This window comes from Anopheles marshallii, chromosome X (assembly GCF_943734725.1).
Source record: "Anopheles marshallii chromosome X, idAnoMarsDA_429_01, whole genome shotgun sequence".
NCBI lineage: Eukaryota > Metazoa > Arthropoda > Insecta > Diptera > Culicidae > Anopheles > Anopheles marshallii.
Genome location: NC_071325.1, coordinates 4,129,204 through 4,144,499, shown reverse-complemented (window position 1 = coordinate 4,144,499; position 15,296 = coordinate 4,129,204). Strand labels below are relative to the sequence as shown.

General features: G+C 44.2%; 2 protein-coding genes across 2 annotated transcripts; both read left to right on the top strand.

Moving 5' to 3' along the window:
* The first annotated feature begins 5,434 nt into the window (after window positions 1-5,434).
* Window positions 5,435-6,931, top strand: LOC128712930 (V-type proton ATPase subunit d). The gene is made up of 3 exons (XM_053807798.1): window positions 5,435-5,555; window positions 5,935-6,443; window positions 6,515-6,931. Exons 1-3 carry the CDS (start codon window positions 5,435-5,437, stop codon window positions 6,929-6,931), a joined length of 1,047 nt encoding a protein of 348 aa, XP_053663773.1.
* A 2,842-nt stretch (window positions 6,932-9,773) lies between these two features.
* Window positions 9,774-13,766, top strand: LOC128718648 (cytoplasmic dynein 1 light intermediate chain 2). Its single transcript, XM_053812272.1, has 8 exons — window positions 9,774-9,865; window positions 11,786-11,976; window positions 12,039-12,242; window positions 12,375-12,574; window positions 12,655-12,884; window positions 12,964-13,075; window positions 13,146-13,337; window positions 13,437-13,766. The coding sequence occupies exons 1-8, from the start codon at window positions 9,774-9,776 to the stop codon at window positions 13,764-13,766; spliced, it is 1,551 nt and encodes a 516-aa protein (XP_053668247.1).
* Window positions 13,767-15,296: the final 1,530 nt, after the last annotated feature.

The window sequence follows — 15,296 nt, the reverse complement described above, 5'->3', positions numbered from 1 at the left end:
AGTACTAGGAAATAGTATGCAGTTTTTCGATTATCGTTTGTTTGTTCTTCTTCGTTTGTTTATTTTCATTTTAGCGTTGTTTTATCATTTAAAGGTAATGTGTTTTTTCGTTTTATCATTTGCTAATCACTTTTGCTTTCATTTTAGATTTCATATTCTTTCATCTGCAATTTGACTGCGATCGTTACTTCTGCTTGAGCAGCAAAGAGAAGCGTCCTCCACAATGTATCTCAACGTCGTTAGAGCCAGCAAACGTCATAACCGTAACCGTAAGCTAGCTTATATTGTGCAACACACAAAAATACAGCCGAAGAAACGCACAAAACCTAGAGACAACAACACTCTGATACGTTATACAAACCACACAGGGTCTTAGTCAAAATATTTAAACTTGAATGCTACAGAATTTGCGGATGCGCGCACGGGTGCAGGGGACACCGAATTAGTAGTGGAAAAAAAGGCACAGAACGATGTTACGCCATTTGAAAACAGAAGAGGAGTGGAAAATAGGTGTAACTCTACACCGTAACACTTCGTGCTGTAAGGAGGTTCCTCCTCCCATTATATACAATCGCTCGAGCTTTTCCTTTTTGTCCTTATGCTACGCGCAAATCGAATGGGTTTCCCGCTGAAAACAAAACCTGGAAAAAGGATATCAGCTCAGGAAACATACTGCAATATAACAAAAAATAACACATACACCCGCATAAAGGTGGAGAACGACGAGTTTATAGGGCCGGGCGCGTATGTGTGTTGTGCAGTTAAACTTATTACGTAGTAGAGCAAGAACCATTCGCGAGTTTTGCTTTCTGTTAGCCAATCTATTCTATCGACCAGCATCGCCCTAGCGCGCCCTATATTTCTCCACTTTTGTGTATGCGAGCGCGTAAAACAATGGACGGGACACACTGTTGCGAAGATAGACGTGTAATTACTATTTAGAAGTAGGGCGGGTTATTGCTATTTATCGAAACTCGGTGCAAGTGCTAGTGCTTTTTTATTGGATAATTGTTTTTCTTTCAACTAAGTTAAGCGCAGCGTTGATAGAAGATATACACAGAAAAACACAACTTTACTGTTAAGTCACGGCGAGAAGCATTAAAGCATTTTAATTATTTAGTAGCAAATGGTGTACACGCGATTAGTGGAAAAAAGTTGTGGAATGTAGTGCGAAACAGAGCGAAATTGTTGCAATACTCTGTGTGCTTGGTTTGGGTTGGCCGCGAATCCTTGCGATTTGTGGGCGCACGCGCTTCCGCTGTAATCAACATACATTTTTTGGCCTCTTATTTGCTTGTCGGTATAGTGTTACGTTTCAAAATTAACCAGAGAAAGTTGCGCGGAGATCTAAGGAAGGGGAAAACCCTCAATCCCATGACGAGGCCGAACTAAAAGAAAAAACTTTAAAAAATGGAAAAAACAGCGAAATGAAGGTGGAAAAAGGATAAAAGAAATAGTATTTATACCAATAAGGCTTTCTCTTTAGAGGGTGAAAGAAGTTAAAGAACTTAACGACTGAGGTGAAAAGGAAGGAGAAAAAGGGAAAGAGTAGATGTTTAGACGGGGTAGAGTAGTTGGTAAAAGAGAAGGTGCAACCCTTAAGGACGCATTATTTGTGATGGAATTCGGGATACATTTGGGGCCAGTTCGGGAGTGTAGTTGTGGGGCAGTGAAACCCCACACAGACGCCCATTTATCCAGGCAGATACAGTTGAGTTGCGCATTCTTATGGCTTAATTGCTCGCGATTATACACAGAGACAGACAACCCCACTGTTTTTGCTTCATAATTCTGTTCTGCTTGGGGCGGGAATAGAAAGGTGCATTTTTCACTTGTAGGAATATTATGCATGGGGTATTATTACCTTTTATTATTACCCGACGCATGCACGAAACTTATTGCGGAGTGCATTTGGGGGGAAAACACGAAAAAAAAATGGGAAAACTAGTTAGTTCTTAGCAGAGGGTTAGGAATGGTGAAGAGTGTAGGAGTATTAGCATCTAAGAAAGGAAGGGAGGGGGAGTGTGGGATGTGGGAAGAGGGATGAAACGATATGTTTAGATTAAACCGCGCAAGTGCTTTTTAATATATTATTGTAAATGCAAAATCAGACGAAAACCGAAAAGATACCCAAACCAGTAGTGGTAACGCATGTGTGTGTGTAGAAAAGGGGAAGAACGACGGAAGCAGGATAAGGTTAAGGGAAAAGGGTGCTCGAGAACAAAGGGCAAAGCAAAAAAAAGCAGCTTATTAGGTTCTATATATATATAGTGTCGATGAGTATAGTCTAACTTATTCCAATTTCCTTCCTTTACCGTTCCTTTTCCCTTCCAATGTTTCTCGGTGAACGCTTTTTAAGCCCCTCCTTTTCAATCCTTCGCATTTCCAGCAAATCCTCCTTCCAGTTAACGTATTGTAAAACGCTTCAGGTGCCCGCGAGGTGTGGAAGTGGAAAAAAAGCAAAATCAATGTGCTTTTGGCGTCTGTTTCTCGCTGTCTGACGGTTTCGCACTGTCGATAAACCACAATTTCACAATGAAGGGGGGGAACGTAAAATAAATCATGCCGTGGTGTTGAACAATTATTAAAGCATAACAGACACAAACACACAAAGAGGGAGAAGGAGTAAAAACCACGCACAAACAACACAAAACACGACTTAATTGAAATGACATGCTAACATATGATGCTACGGTTCGTCTCTAAAATTAATGTTATATGTTTTCTTTACCATCTCTGTGAATCTATTGCGTAAAAGAAACCTTAGAAAAGGGAGGAAAAACGAAGATGCGTACTACAATGCTCTTTTAGTGGTAGATAAAGTGAGACACATCCATGATTATAAGATAAAACAAATGATCATCCACTATCATTCATAAAAAAAAACACACACACATACATTTAAACAAAAATAGACAGAACAAAAATATAATTGGCGCTACCGAATGTATGCAACACCGCATGTAAACAGTGGATAAAAGAACACCTTTTGCATACATTCCGTCGTTGGCGACAGAAAGGAGGTAGTAATGCATTTATTCTTCGAAAAAAAAGGGAAATACACTGCCGTTTTCGGTACGCACTAGGTCCTAAAAGACGGATACATAAATGCAAAAAAAACGACATCCATCATTTTCTCATCTTCATCAGCAAAAATTAGCAAAGAAAGAGAGTTAGCAGGAAGGCAAAAGTGCACGCGAAAGCGATAAAGAGAGATACTAAAACAAATATTTTGATATGAAAGTTAACCAAGATGGAAGGGGGGAAATAGGGGTGGGTTTGTAGTTGGAAAACTACGCCCTGCCACCAACCAGCCCATCACACACACAGCGCTGCAGTAGCACAAACACACATTACACACCATTTTTGCCAATCAATTATCTGAAAGGAAGTAGGAAACAAGTGTTGTAAGGAGTTGTCAAACGTAAAAAAGATCTCCGGGGGGGAGGTGATGATTCATTGTTTTCTTGTGGTTCTCAAGTATTACTGGATGGTGTGTGTGTGTGTTATGTAAATCAATTAATGTGCGGTAACGTGTGGGCCACGAGAAAATTAAACACACAAAAAGTTTCTAGCTAAAAGGCTCCGGTGGGTTGCAAATGAAAAACGAGGCAGATTTTGTCCGAATACGAGGAAAACTACAATAAAAACTTTGTTCCTTTCGCTTTGTTTGGTTTTGAAATAGAAAATGTTTTCTTTTTACCCCGTAATCCACAAAAAAATTCAACAAATACCGTCAAAATAATGAAGCAGAAACCTATTGCAGGGTTTTCCATTATAGCGAAGCGTCCATATTTAATAAATAGCCAGAACCAATTCAACCAAACAGTAATACCGAGCACTAGTGTATAGAAAACATTGTAGCGATGTGCAAAGATTTACGAAAAACTATTTTTCTATTCCTCGGACCACCGTAGCGATGGTTGGCCCCAATAACACAACACAAATATCATCTTGCTCTCCCCTCTTAACGGTTTCTTAACCGCTTTTACATCACATTAAAGGACAGGATCAAACCAACAAATCTACATGAGATATGTTTACAAATGTTATTCTCCAAAAAGGACACTTGTTTCGATTCATTTCGACCCGTACACAACACTCAACTGCGGTGGAATTGTGATTTTTTGGTGTGGTGAGAATTTTTGTTTAACGCAAGTAAATTATCAACTTGCCGGAAAAGGAGAGTGAATGAACGATATGTAAGAATGTTTATGTTGCGTCGCTTAACGAAACAAAAAAAAAACAACCCAAACACACACGCACACAGCTAGTGTTAGATTTAAAAGAAGGAAAATGGAAAGCAAAGAGAAAAACTCGGAACAACTCCCGGAAAAAAACGAATCGAGTAAAATCATTGCACAGTTTTTATGTTGCCTAAAACAAAGAACAAAACGATGAAAATCAACTACAACAAAAAAACCGCATTGGTATAATGGTAAAATAAAGTAAACACTACCTTAAAAGACGAAACAACCAATCAAGAAGCGAAACAACAATAAGCATCCGAAGATATTTTTTATGTAATTTAGTAGTGTCAGCCCGGCACTTCAACAATGAGCGTTTTAGAGGACTCCTGCCAGAAAAGTAAGTGATATTTGGCAGGTAAGTTTAATGATTAAGGCTCTCTCCTCTTCTCGCTGACAAACTCTCTTTTGTCAGTTTTGGATAATTAAATGATAGGTGATATAATATATGAGAAAAAATCATTAACAAAGGTATTCGTTATGACTGGTATTGCTTAGTTTTCGTTAAATAAAAAATAAACTTTGAATCTTTAATTGCTTACTATTTAACTATTATAAAAATCCCGCTGCACATTCAACGGCCAAATTGAAATTAAATGGCCATGCCAGCTGACTGCTGCCAATGTGTTCATACTACAGGCGTTGAAAAGTTCGATGCCTTTAAACCACGGCAAAAACGCAATGCGCAACCTGTCGATGCATAGCTGTAAACACATATAAATATTAAAACACAAAGTCCCTTCCCCTGTTCGCGTTGTCCAGCCCAACCCCGCGCGGGCCATACACGTACGTCTGCGTACCAAAATTGTAGTCATATGATGCGTTTTACCTCACTCGTCGAGATTACGCCAAGTGGAGAGAGAAAAACATATCTCACGATTTGAGGTTTTCAGTGCAACCTGCTACTCTGGTCACCATTCGCTTGCAGTAAAGTAGTTCGTTGTCGTTTTGCTATCGGGTCGAGTAGGTTGAACACCAGGCTCTGTGTTTCACTCCCGTGCGTGCGTGTGTGAGTGTGTGGGTTTTTGCGTGCGTATGTGCTTATGCGCACCCATTTGTTGAAAGAAAAAGGGCATCCCAATCAAGAAGCCTAACGCGAACCAGGGGTCATTCAGGCAGATTCCCGTGTCGTTTCACCGATCAAAAGGAACAGAACGAATCATTACAGCAAATAACAAAGCAGAAGCATGCCTGGCTATATGTTCAACATTGACGGTGGCTATCTGGAGGGCCTTTGCCGTGGGTTCAAGTGCGGCATCCTCAAGCAGGCCGACTATCTCAACCTGGTGCAGTGCGAAACGCTCGAGGGTGAGTCACAGACGAATCAATTTGAATTTCCTACAATTTCCACAGTCCTGCTGAAGTTCTGGAGAATTTTTCTCCCCCTAAATGCACGACTCGTGTTGTAGGCGAGACCTCGTGACCAGAGGAGGTTCAGTTTCTGTACGATGAAATGCGATGGAAGATAGCTCTCGTGACATGTGTTGGTGCGGTACGGTGGGTCATATGACCCTGTGTTAAACATACCTCCATCCCATGACGACGATGATACGATGGATATTGGGAGGAAAAAAAAACAACAGTAGCGAATAGTTTGACTAGTGGAGTACAAAATAGGGCCTCGTTTTAAATAAATCAATCATCTATAACTTCATCTAAAAAAACCCTCTGTTTCTTCTTCCGACAGATCTGAAGCTGCATCTGCAGGGTACGGACTATGGTCAGTTCCTTGCCAACGAACCGTCCCCACTGGCGGTGTCCGTGATTGACGACAAGCTGCGGGAAAAGCTGGTGATTGAGTTCCAGCATATGCGCAACCATGCCGTTGAGCCGCTGTCCACCTTCTTGGACTACATCACGTACAGCTACATGATCGATAACATCATCCTGCTGATCACGGGTACGCTTCATCAGCGCCCGATTTCGGAGCTCATCCCGAAGTGTCACCCGCTCGGTAGCTTCGAGCAGATGGAAGCGATCCACGTCGCAGCAACGCCGGCCGAGCTGTACAATGCGGTATTGGTTGATACGCCACTGGCCCCGTTCTTCGTCGACTGCATCTCCGAGCAGGATCTGGATGAGATGAACATCGAGATCATCCGTAACACGCTGTACAAGGCGTACCTGGAGGCGTTCTACGACTTTTGTAAGAACATTGGTGGCACCACCGCAGACGTTATGTGTGAAATTTTGGCGGTAAAGTATCCACCTTTTGGAGGGGGAGAATCCTGACCTTCAGACATTAGAATACCATTGATTCTTTCTAGTTCGAAGCGGATCGGCGTGCGATCATCATCACGATCAACTCGTTCGGTACGGAGCTGTCCAAGGACGATCGGGCGAAGCTATATCCACGCTGCGGACGCATGAACCCGGACGGTTTGGCTGCACTGGCACGGGCAGATGATTACGAACAGGTGAAGGCGGTCGCTGAGTACTACGCTGAGTACGCGGCCCTGTTTGACGGTTCGGGCAACAATCCGGGCGACAAAACGCTGGAGGACAAGTTCTACGAGCACGAGGTGAAGCTGAACATGTACGGTTTCATGCAGCAGTTCCATTTCGGTGTGTTCTACTCCTACCTGAAGCTGAAGGAGCAGGAATGTCGTAACATCGTATGGATTGCGGAGTGTGTCGCCCAGAAGCATCGGGCCAAGATCGATAATTACATTCCCATCTTCTAAAGATGTTCCCCCCGTATAAGCCTGCGCCTCTGGGCTAATGGACGCAAGCACAATATGGCTTAAATGTGAGAAGGATATAGCACATATGGAACCACAATCTGCACGGGAATGCAACAACTTTCCCGCACACTATCAAACACCTTCCCCCATCGATCAACCAATCGTTCGCAAATCACCGAACTCCGCCTGAAGCGCCTCCAAAATCCGGCATCATGGGATCTGTCGTGTTTGCTCCCCAAAATATGACGACTCCCCGTTGGATTTAGCTGTGTGTTCATCGTACTCTTTCGAAAATCCTGAATCGTGTGTGCCTGAATTGTTTAGTCAATTTATGTCCTTCCCCTTTGTTTCTTCGTTGACTCCTTTCCAAACCTTTTTTCCCGAAACGAAACAAAAGTGCGTATCGTTTTCTGTTCGTTTGTGGCAATATTTAATTTGTATAAGAATGTTTTTATTTTGTTAGCTAAATTACGTTCCCCCCATTTTGCCCGTGTGTGTACTTGTATGTGTATATCCGTCGTGTAGCGAATTAAAGTGTACAGAAAAAAAATAACTATCAGGAACAAAAGAATCCACACAGTTATGAATGGACAAGTGTTGCGGAATAGAGCAGATATATCGAAACAAGACAAAGATGACACTGCATTCCAACGTTCGATGGCGACACACATCCGGCAAAACTCTATTACCGTGCGAGAACAAGAGTAAAATAACAATGTATTAACGTGCTGATATAAATAATTATAATAAAAGCACATACGGTGTAGTTATCCCCATACAAAAAAATGTACAAAAGTAAGATAAATATTGAACCAAAAAGAAAAGAAAAATTGCAACTAGTTCATCTTTATTCGTCGGTAAATGTGTACCACATGAACAGATAGTGCCAATAACAACGTAATCTCAAAGCCCACCCACGTGACACCGTGCTGAGGGTGCGTTTTAATCCCACCTCTATTCAAAACCCATTTGCAGCACGAATAAATCCAAAATTTATGACCACTTTCAGCAAGCAGTGCCATCTGTATGTGAGAATGAGATCACATTCAACGGGCCAAGGTTGCTATAGAATGCGAACCCGCAACAAATTTGACATATCGCGAGTTTACGGTTTTTATGCTATTGCGTTATTTCATTTACTTCGGAATGCCAAATTACAGCCATCTGGCAAGCATTGCTGTATCGGATTTATTTCAAACATACTGACATACACGTTGGCATTGCAAGAGCTTAGGCCCCGACTGCTCATAACATGCAAATAGGGCATGAGAGATGAAACCGAAAGATTTCACACTTCAAATTGCCAAGTGGGCCGTCTGCGTAATCACTATACTCATCTTGGGCGTACTCGCGCTGTCACGCACTGTCAACAGGCCGCTGTCATCGCGTGTAGAATAAAAAAAAGAAAGAAAAAAGCGAACAGACGACCGTGGAACGAAGAAAACCGTACGTACGTCAAAGCCAGGTAAAATGGCCACTCTGACGGGCTAGAGACGAATTCGACCCTAGAAGAACCTGTAGTCAAAGCAGCGCGCCGCAACCATTCCACTTCACGGTAAATTACAACCCCTTTCCCAGTGCGTACACAAACCGTAAGTTACAGCAGGGATTGGAATGAATCTGTGGTTCAAATCCTGGCCACACAAAAAACACAGTATCGCTTGCTCCCTTTACTTCGTCCAGCTTACACAGCACGCCAAATAAGGGATCGTAAGTGTCGGTCAGGGGGACGGAGAGAACAGTGCGAGAAGGTTGCAGCGTAAGCGCCCACGCCACGCATCCCCCTTTTGCGATGACATCAGTCTGCTCGCTGCGTCCGAAATTCCACACTTCGAGGGGCATATGTGTGTGCGCGTGCGTGCGTGTGTGTGTGTGTTGATGATGTGTGCTGCACTTACGGTGACGGTGTAGCATTCCGACTAACCTCGTGCAGGACAATGAAAACTGTGTGAAAACCCGTGTGTATGTGTAGCCCATCAGCGGATGCCGACTGTGTCCAGTAGGCTCATCCGTTTTCCTTAGATTGCAGCAGTGACACGGGTGCGTCTGTTGGGACCCCTACCAATACCATCGCCGACCGTGAGTGGTGACACACAACCCCGCTTGGTGTGTCGTCCCCAGGTGCGTTGCTGGGTTGATGTGACAGCTTGCTCGGAAAGGAAAATAGAAAAGCAAGAAACCTTGAGCACAGAAGACACACCCGTTACACTCCGTTTGTGGATGCGGGGGAAACAGAGTGAGGGGTCGGATCGAAAATTGGAACTCGGACAATCGACGGATTCCACCGATGACTCACAATTTTCTTTTCCTGCCCGTACATTTTACGGAGCATTGTGTGTGTGCGTACGAAAGGAAAAGAGAGTGCTGTGTATGTGTGCCTTAGAAAGAGGCCAAATGTCTTTCTAATTTCATACCCAATTTGCTTTTTCTCGTTTGTTAAACTGATTGCTAATTTTGTTACTTTTTTTGCTTTCTCCTTCTCGGATGCTGCGAAAAAGGATCCTCTGGTCTCTGGTGCGGTGTTTTGTGCAAGTGCAAGTGCGGCACAAGGCTTCGCTTGACGAAAGAAACTCACTGTAGGTGGCCCCGTTGTGCATTCGTCATCAACAACTATCAACACCTCCATCAGAAAACGCCTCAATCGCGACCACCAGCTGCACTGCACTCGTCTCCGTGTGTGTGTGTGTGCGGTGCATGCGCGCGTGTGTGCACGCACAATTCGTGTTTGTGTGCACGGGAAGTGGTGTAGTGTAAAGAAACACCGGCTGTGAGAGGGAGGTTAGGAAGCGACCAGCGATCAACCACCGCTGAGACAGGATCCTTGAAGAGAAAGGCTACGAGAATGGAAATTTTAACGCAGTCACAGGTGCATGGGCTCACCACCCCCACGACGGCAGCCCGAAAGAAGGATGCGGAAGCGAAGGAAAACCTCTGGTAAGTATCGTATTCTCGGCTGTGAAATGTCTCGCATCAGAACTGAATGGAAATGTGATGGATCGTGAAGAATGTCACTATCGGCACGATCGATTCGCTTTTACTCGATATATCTGCGTTAAATGATGCAAACCGATCAACCCTTTCTCTTTTTCCCACGCTCCGCTTTCTTTTTATTTTTTCGTCGATGTGGGTGAACTAGCAACCCTCTCTCTGTTTCACACAAGCGATCAACCAAGATGAAGGAAGTTGTCATCAAGATATCCCGTACGACAGACTTCCCCCTTTACATCTCACTTCTCGAAACACCTCCTCCCCGCTATGGGATGGATCTATTTTGCGGCTCCAAAAAAGCCACAGATTTTGACAGCTGCTCCAGTTTCACATTTCCCAGCCTCTCACATTCTCTTTTGCATTGTATTTAGTTATTTCTTTTTCTCGAAGTGATCTCCCCATTGCAGGTATCTTGATCGATAGGAAAAATCAATTCGGAGATGACTTTTATACGATTTACCAAATGGATTGCTTGAATCTTGCAGATGAGTAGTGGAGTGATTATTTGGAAGATGGTAGAAAAATAATTGAAATGTTTGAGGATCCTTCACCTTTTGGATAACTGGAGCTGAAGTTGAAATTATAACAGCCAAAACTAAAGTAGTAGAATGATGTCAAGAATGTAAGAGGATCTTAATACGTTAGCTCTAGGACATTAGGAAAATGAAGTTGGAAACGCTATAGATGTTCTGTGGTGATTGCGTTGAGCTTTTGAAACAGACTTCAGCATCTTAATAGTAGTTTATGTCCTCATGCAACCAACTACATGTAGGGATGCTAGGGTTTATTGCCAGTACTCCGTACTTTAGTACTCCGCAGTTCATGAATCCATTCTTTTCTGGATCGGCTCCCTGCAATCAGGACCGGACTGTTCGTCTATGTGGTAAAAATAAACCCAATAAGGCAGAAATGGCGTTATGCTTGCCAGTGACCTAATGCTAATAGGTCGATACACCACGAAAAAGTGACCATCCACCAACATCTCTGAAGTAGTAATGCCACAAAGCACGAAAAACATCTCCTCATATCGTATGATCTAATAGGTCGTTTTTTCCTATAAAAAGATGATAGAAGAGACATCCGAGTGTAGGGGTTCTACAATCTGAACTACTCTTTGTTTTCTAAGCACTCTTTTTTAGTTGTTCTCCAGAAAACATCCGTTTTTACTTATTCTCAGTTACACACTTCCTTTCCGGAATGTATCAAACGTGACGGACGCTCGTTGCATTTAAATTACAGTTCTACGGTATCTTCAAATCGCGTCCCATCGATAATGAAAAACAAAACGATGAAGGCCTCCACCCAAAGCATTGCCATTAATCCAACAGCAGTGTAGATTGTGGTGGCAGATAAGTGTATTTGTGTGTGTGTGTCTCTTCTCCTCTCTCTGTTTGTTGTAGAAAATAGAAATTGTAAAACAAATAGAGTTGGAAAAAATTGACTCCCTTTGTCACGTGGCAGCGGCATGTACGGGTGGAGTCGCGACAGGGAAAGTTGAGCTGTTCGAGTAGAAGTCAAATGACTAACCGGGTGTAGGATGTGAAGAAAACAAACACCCAAAAAGACAAACGGCGAGGAGAAATCTTACGTCATTTTTTTTCGTATAGTACGGTACAAACCCTCCTTCAACTTCCGTCTGTCCCATCCCCCAGTTCTATGTTAGTTTTGTCGATGACATTTTGTCGTTTTATTTTTTCTGTGCGATGTTTGCATACGTACGATTAGCATACACTGATGGTAGGCACTGTTGCGCGATGTATGATCTCTGTATGTACTTCACACCAGCCATCTTAATAATCAGCAGGTCCAGCGCATGTTAGTGGAAGCGCAAACATTTAAACATCCATTCTTATCACCATTCCACAGGTCGTCCATCCTGAGCGAGGTGCAAACACAGAGTAATACCAAGCTGCCGTCGAACAAATCGGTGCTGGTGCTGGGCGATAATGCGAGCGGCAAAACTACCCTCATTGCTAAGCTGCAGGGCGTCGAGGATCCAAAGAAGGGATCCGGCCTAGAGTACGCTTACATCGACGTACGGGACGAATATCGAGATGGTGCGTTAGCTAAACCAATAACAAAGGAAAGAATACAAGAATTTGCACTCTCTTTTCAACAGATGTCACACGTCTGAGCGTTTGGATTCTGGATGGTGATCCAGGACACAACAATCTGCTCAAGTTCGCCCTCAACGAACAGAACTTCCCGCACACGCTCGTCATACTGACCCTGTCGATGACGACACCGTGGAGCTGGGTGGATCAGCTGCAACACTGGATGAAGATACTGGACGATCACATTGCAGGGCTAAAGATTGATCCAGGTATGAAGTTTTCCTGCGCGTAAAGTACATTTATCTCTTGCTAGTAAAATCCAAGAAATCGAGAATTGCGAACTTTAGCTGCAGAAGGTTTACAACTTGTAATAACGTTTATGCGTTTTTGTTCGTTTGCAGAGGAAAAACAGCAGTGTCAGGCACGGTTAACGACGGAATGGCAGAACTACTGCGAAACAATCGACGATCTCGATCCGGGCTCGCCAATCAAGCGCACGAACCGGTTGCCTTCGGTGGACGACGAGCTGGACGCGTTGCCCCTACCGGAAGGCGTCCTTACGACCAACCTAGGCCTCGATGTGGTCGTCGTCGTTACCAAGGTAAGTGAGGTGGAAAGCGGTCGCGATTTACATGAAGAGTGGGTCTTATTTTCCGTACACCTTCGCAACCCCAAAAACAGACCGACTATATGACCACGCTGGAGAAGGAGCTCGATTATCGGGATGAGCATTTTGACTTCATGCAGCAGTGGATCCGGCGGTTCTGTTTGATGTACGGTGCGTCACTCTTCTACACCAGCGTGAAGGAGGACAAAAACTGCGATCTACTCTACAAATACCTCACGCATCGGATTTACGGTTTACCATTCCGGACGCCCGCGCTGGTCGTTGAGAAGGATGCGGTGCTAATGTAAGCTCGGGTCATGTTCTACCTCCGTAATTATTCAGCTAATTTTCACGATGTTAATTTTTTTTTTGCTGCTCTCCAGACCGGCCGGTTGGGACAATATGAAAAAGATCAGCATACTGTACGAAAACATGCAGTCCTGTAAACCGGACGATTATTACAACGATATTATTGCACAACCGCCTTCGAGAAAGGTAAGTCACGGTGTATAGCATTAAAATCGGTGTGTCCGTTTACTGTACGGTCGAGTATTCTCATTTCCAGACTGTTTCGAACCGTGAGAGCGAAATTCAAACCGAGGATGAGCAAGCATTCCTTGCCCGCCAACAGCAGCTGCTCCAGCAGGGCCAGACGCCAACGCGGGGCGAATCGCCGCTCCGGTCGCAGCCCAGCAACGGTACCAAGACCACCCCACGGACTCCGGTGGCCGCTGGTGCCCAGGGCTCACCAAAGAAGGTAACGTATTGATTTATTTACGCGTATGTCTATAAACGGCACCGGAAAGTACGATACACCCGCTAATGTCCCCTTTGTGTCTTCCCCCTCGCTGTGAAGGTCGATGGTAAGCTTACTCCCGGCACGCAAAGCGGTGAAGGTGTGCTGGCAAACTTTTTCAACTCTCTGCTGCACAAGAAGTCTGTTTCGCCCGGGTCGGCTGCGGCAGCGGCCGCTGCCGGTGGTGTTACCGGCACCGGCAGTCCGCTCAGTGCGTCCAGCTCACCTTCCTCGCTGTCACCGCGCTCTAACGTAATAAACGGCACGACCGATACGGTGTCGGCGAGCGACAAGATTAGCATGCGCACTGATGCCGCCCTCGAGCTGGACCGTCTCGCACGGAGCGTCAAAAAGGATCTGGACTACTCGGCGGCACAGTCCGACTGCTGAACTGCGTTTGGTGGTGCTGGGTGGGGAACCGAGTGAGCTGATGCTGTGTGGTTTAAATTTGCTTTCGGATGGTTGAGCTGGATGGGAGGCGACACACCTTTATACCATGATGAGAGGGGGGAAAAAAATTAGCGCTACACTAAAGTCAAATTGCCCGACCTGCTCTTTCTAGTAGGGGGTGAACGGGGAAAACGGAATAGATAGTGTTGGGGGAGGGAGGGCTACCTACCTGGCCTGAATGTCCATCATTTTTTTAATGGAAGTTTTGTTTATTTGTTAAAATTTTTGATTATACTCATTCTCGCGGTGATAATGTTAAATTTCGCGCATTTTTGCTACCTCCTGTTTTATTGTTTCCGCATAAACGGGTAACACATTCACCACGATCAGTATGAGATACTCATCCTTAGACTGAAGGAGTAGTTGTGCATCATTTGCTATAGTAACATCCTTTTTTGTTCTGTTAAAATTAAAAACACCGTTTTTTTTTATTTTTAACAGAAGAAAACCCTCATACAGTGCTTTTATTATACGCCAGAATCGGATGCGTTCCATACTGGTATGTTAGGCGTTACTTTAATTGTAAAAGCTGTCTGCTATAAACAATGTGTTCGAATCAGACTAAAGTTAAACAAAAAATTCACACACTTCTTCAGCGTTCGGTAGTCAGAAACACCTGTTGTGTAGAGCCTTAAAAGACAAAGCACGTTTTCGAGCAGTTGCGACAGGTTTTATTTTTCTTTTGGATTTACTATTAGAAAAAAAACCAAACTATCATGGCATCGCCACTCTACATCTCCACAGTATTACATTTAAAGTCCCAAGACGCTGTATTACCACCCGTCTGAATCGATTTTGTTAAACCCCTCCCCCCACTGAACCGTGCCCCGAAAAGCGAGCGGAAATGGAATGTAGTATCATTGTGATAAACGTATTGTGTTCCGCGTTTGGTTTGGCATACGGCAAACTGCGCATGTAAAGTTGTGTGCGAGAGAAGCGCAGCGAATGTGTGTGTGCGAGAGTAATTAATTGCTTAGTGAAAGAGGACACTTTGCTTTGTTATTGTTTTTGCATTCAGGAGACATTTACAGCGGATGTTGCTTCATGTGTCTCCGGCAAGTGCTTCATTGTATATGTTGGCTTCCAACCTTCCCCGCACCACATTGCGCGCGCGTGTGTGTGTTTGTGCGCGTGTTTATGTGTGCAAGTGTGTGTTTGTGTGTGCGTCGCATCTGCCGATCAGCATCCGGGGGATCCCCATCGAGATATTGATGCGAAACTTATGCTTAATGGGAACCACTCCCCTCCTCGCTCTTCCATCCACTCAGCTGTCGTTCCCACCCCACTCATGTGAGAAAGCAAAACAAAGCAAAAAAAAATCATAAAGATTCCTTACAGCCAAACTACACACACAGTTTGGCAAGTCGACAGAATATGGCACAGTCTGCGCCTGCTCAATTCCAATGTCAAAATCGTTCTGACGCGGTTTGGTACGTGTAGTTTGAACAGCGTCAGCCTCAGTTCATAACA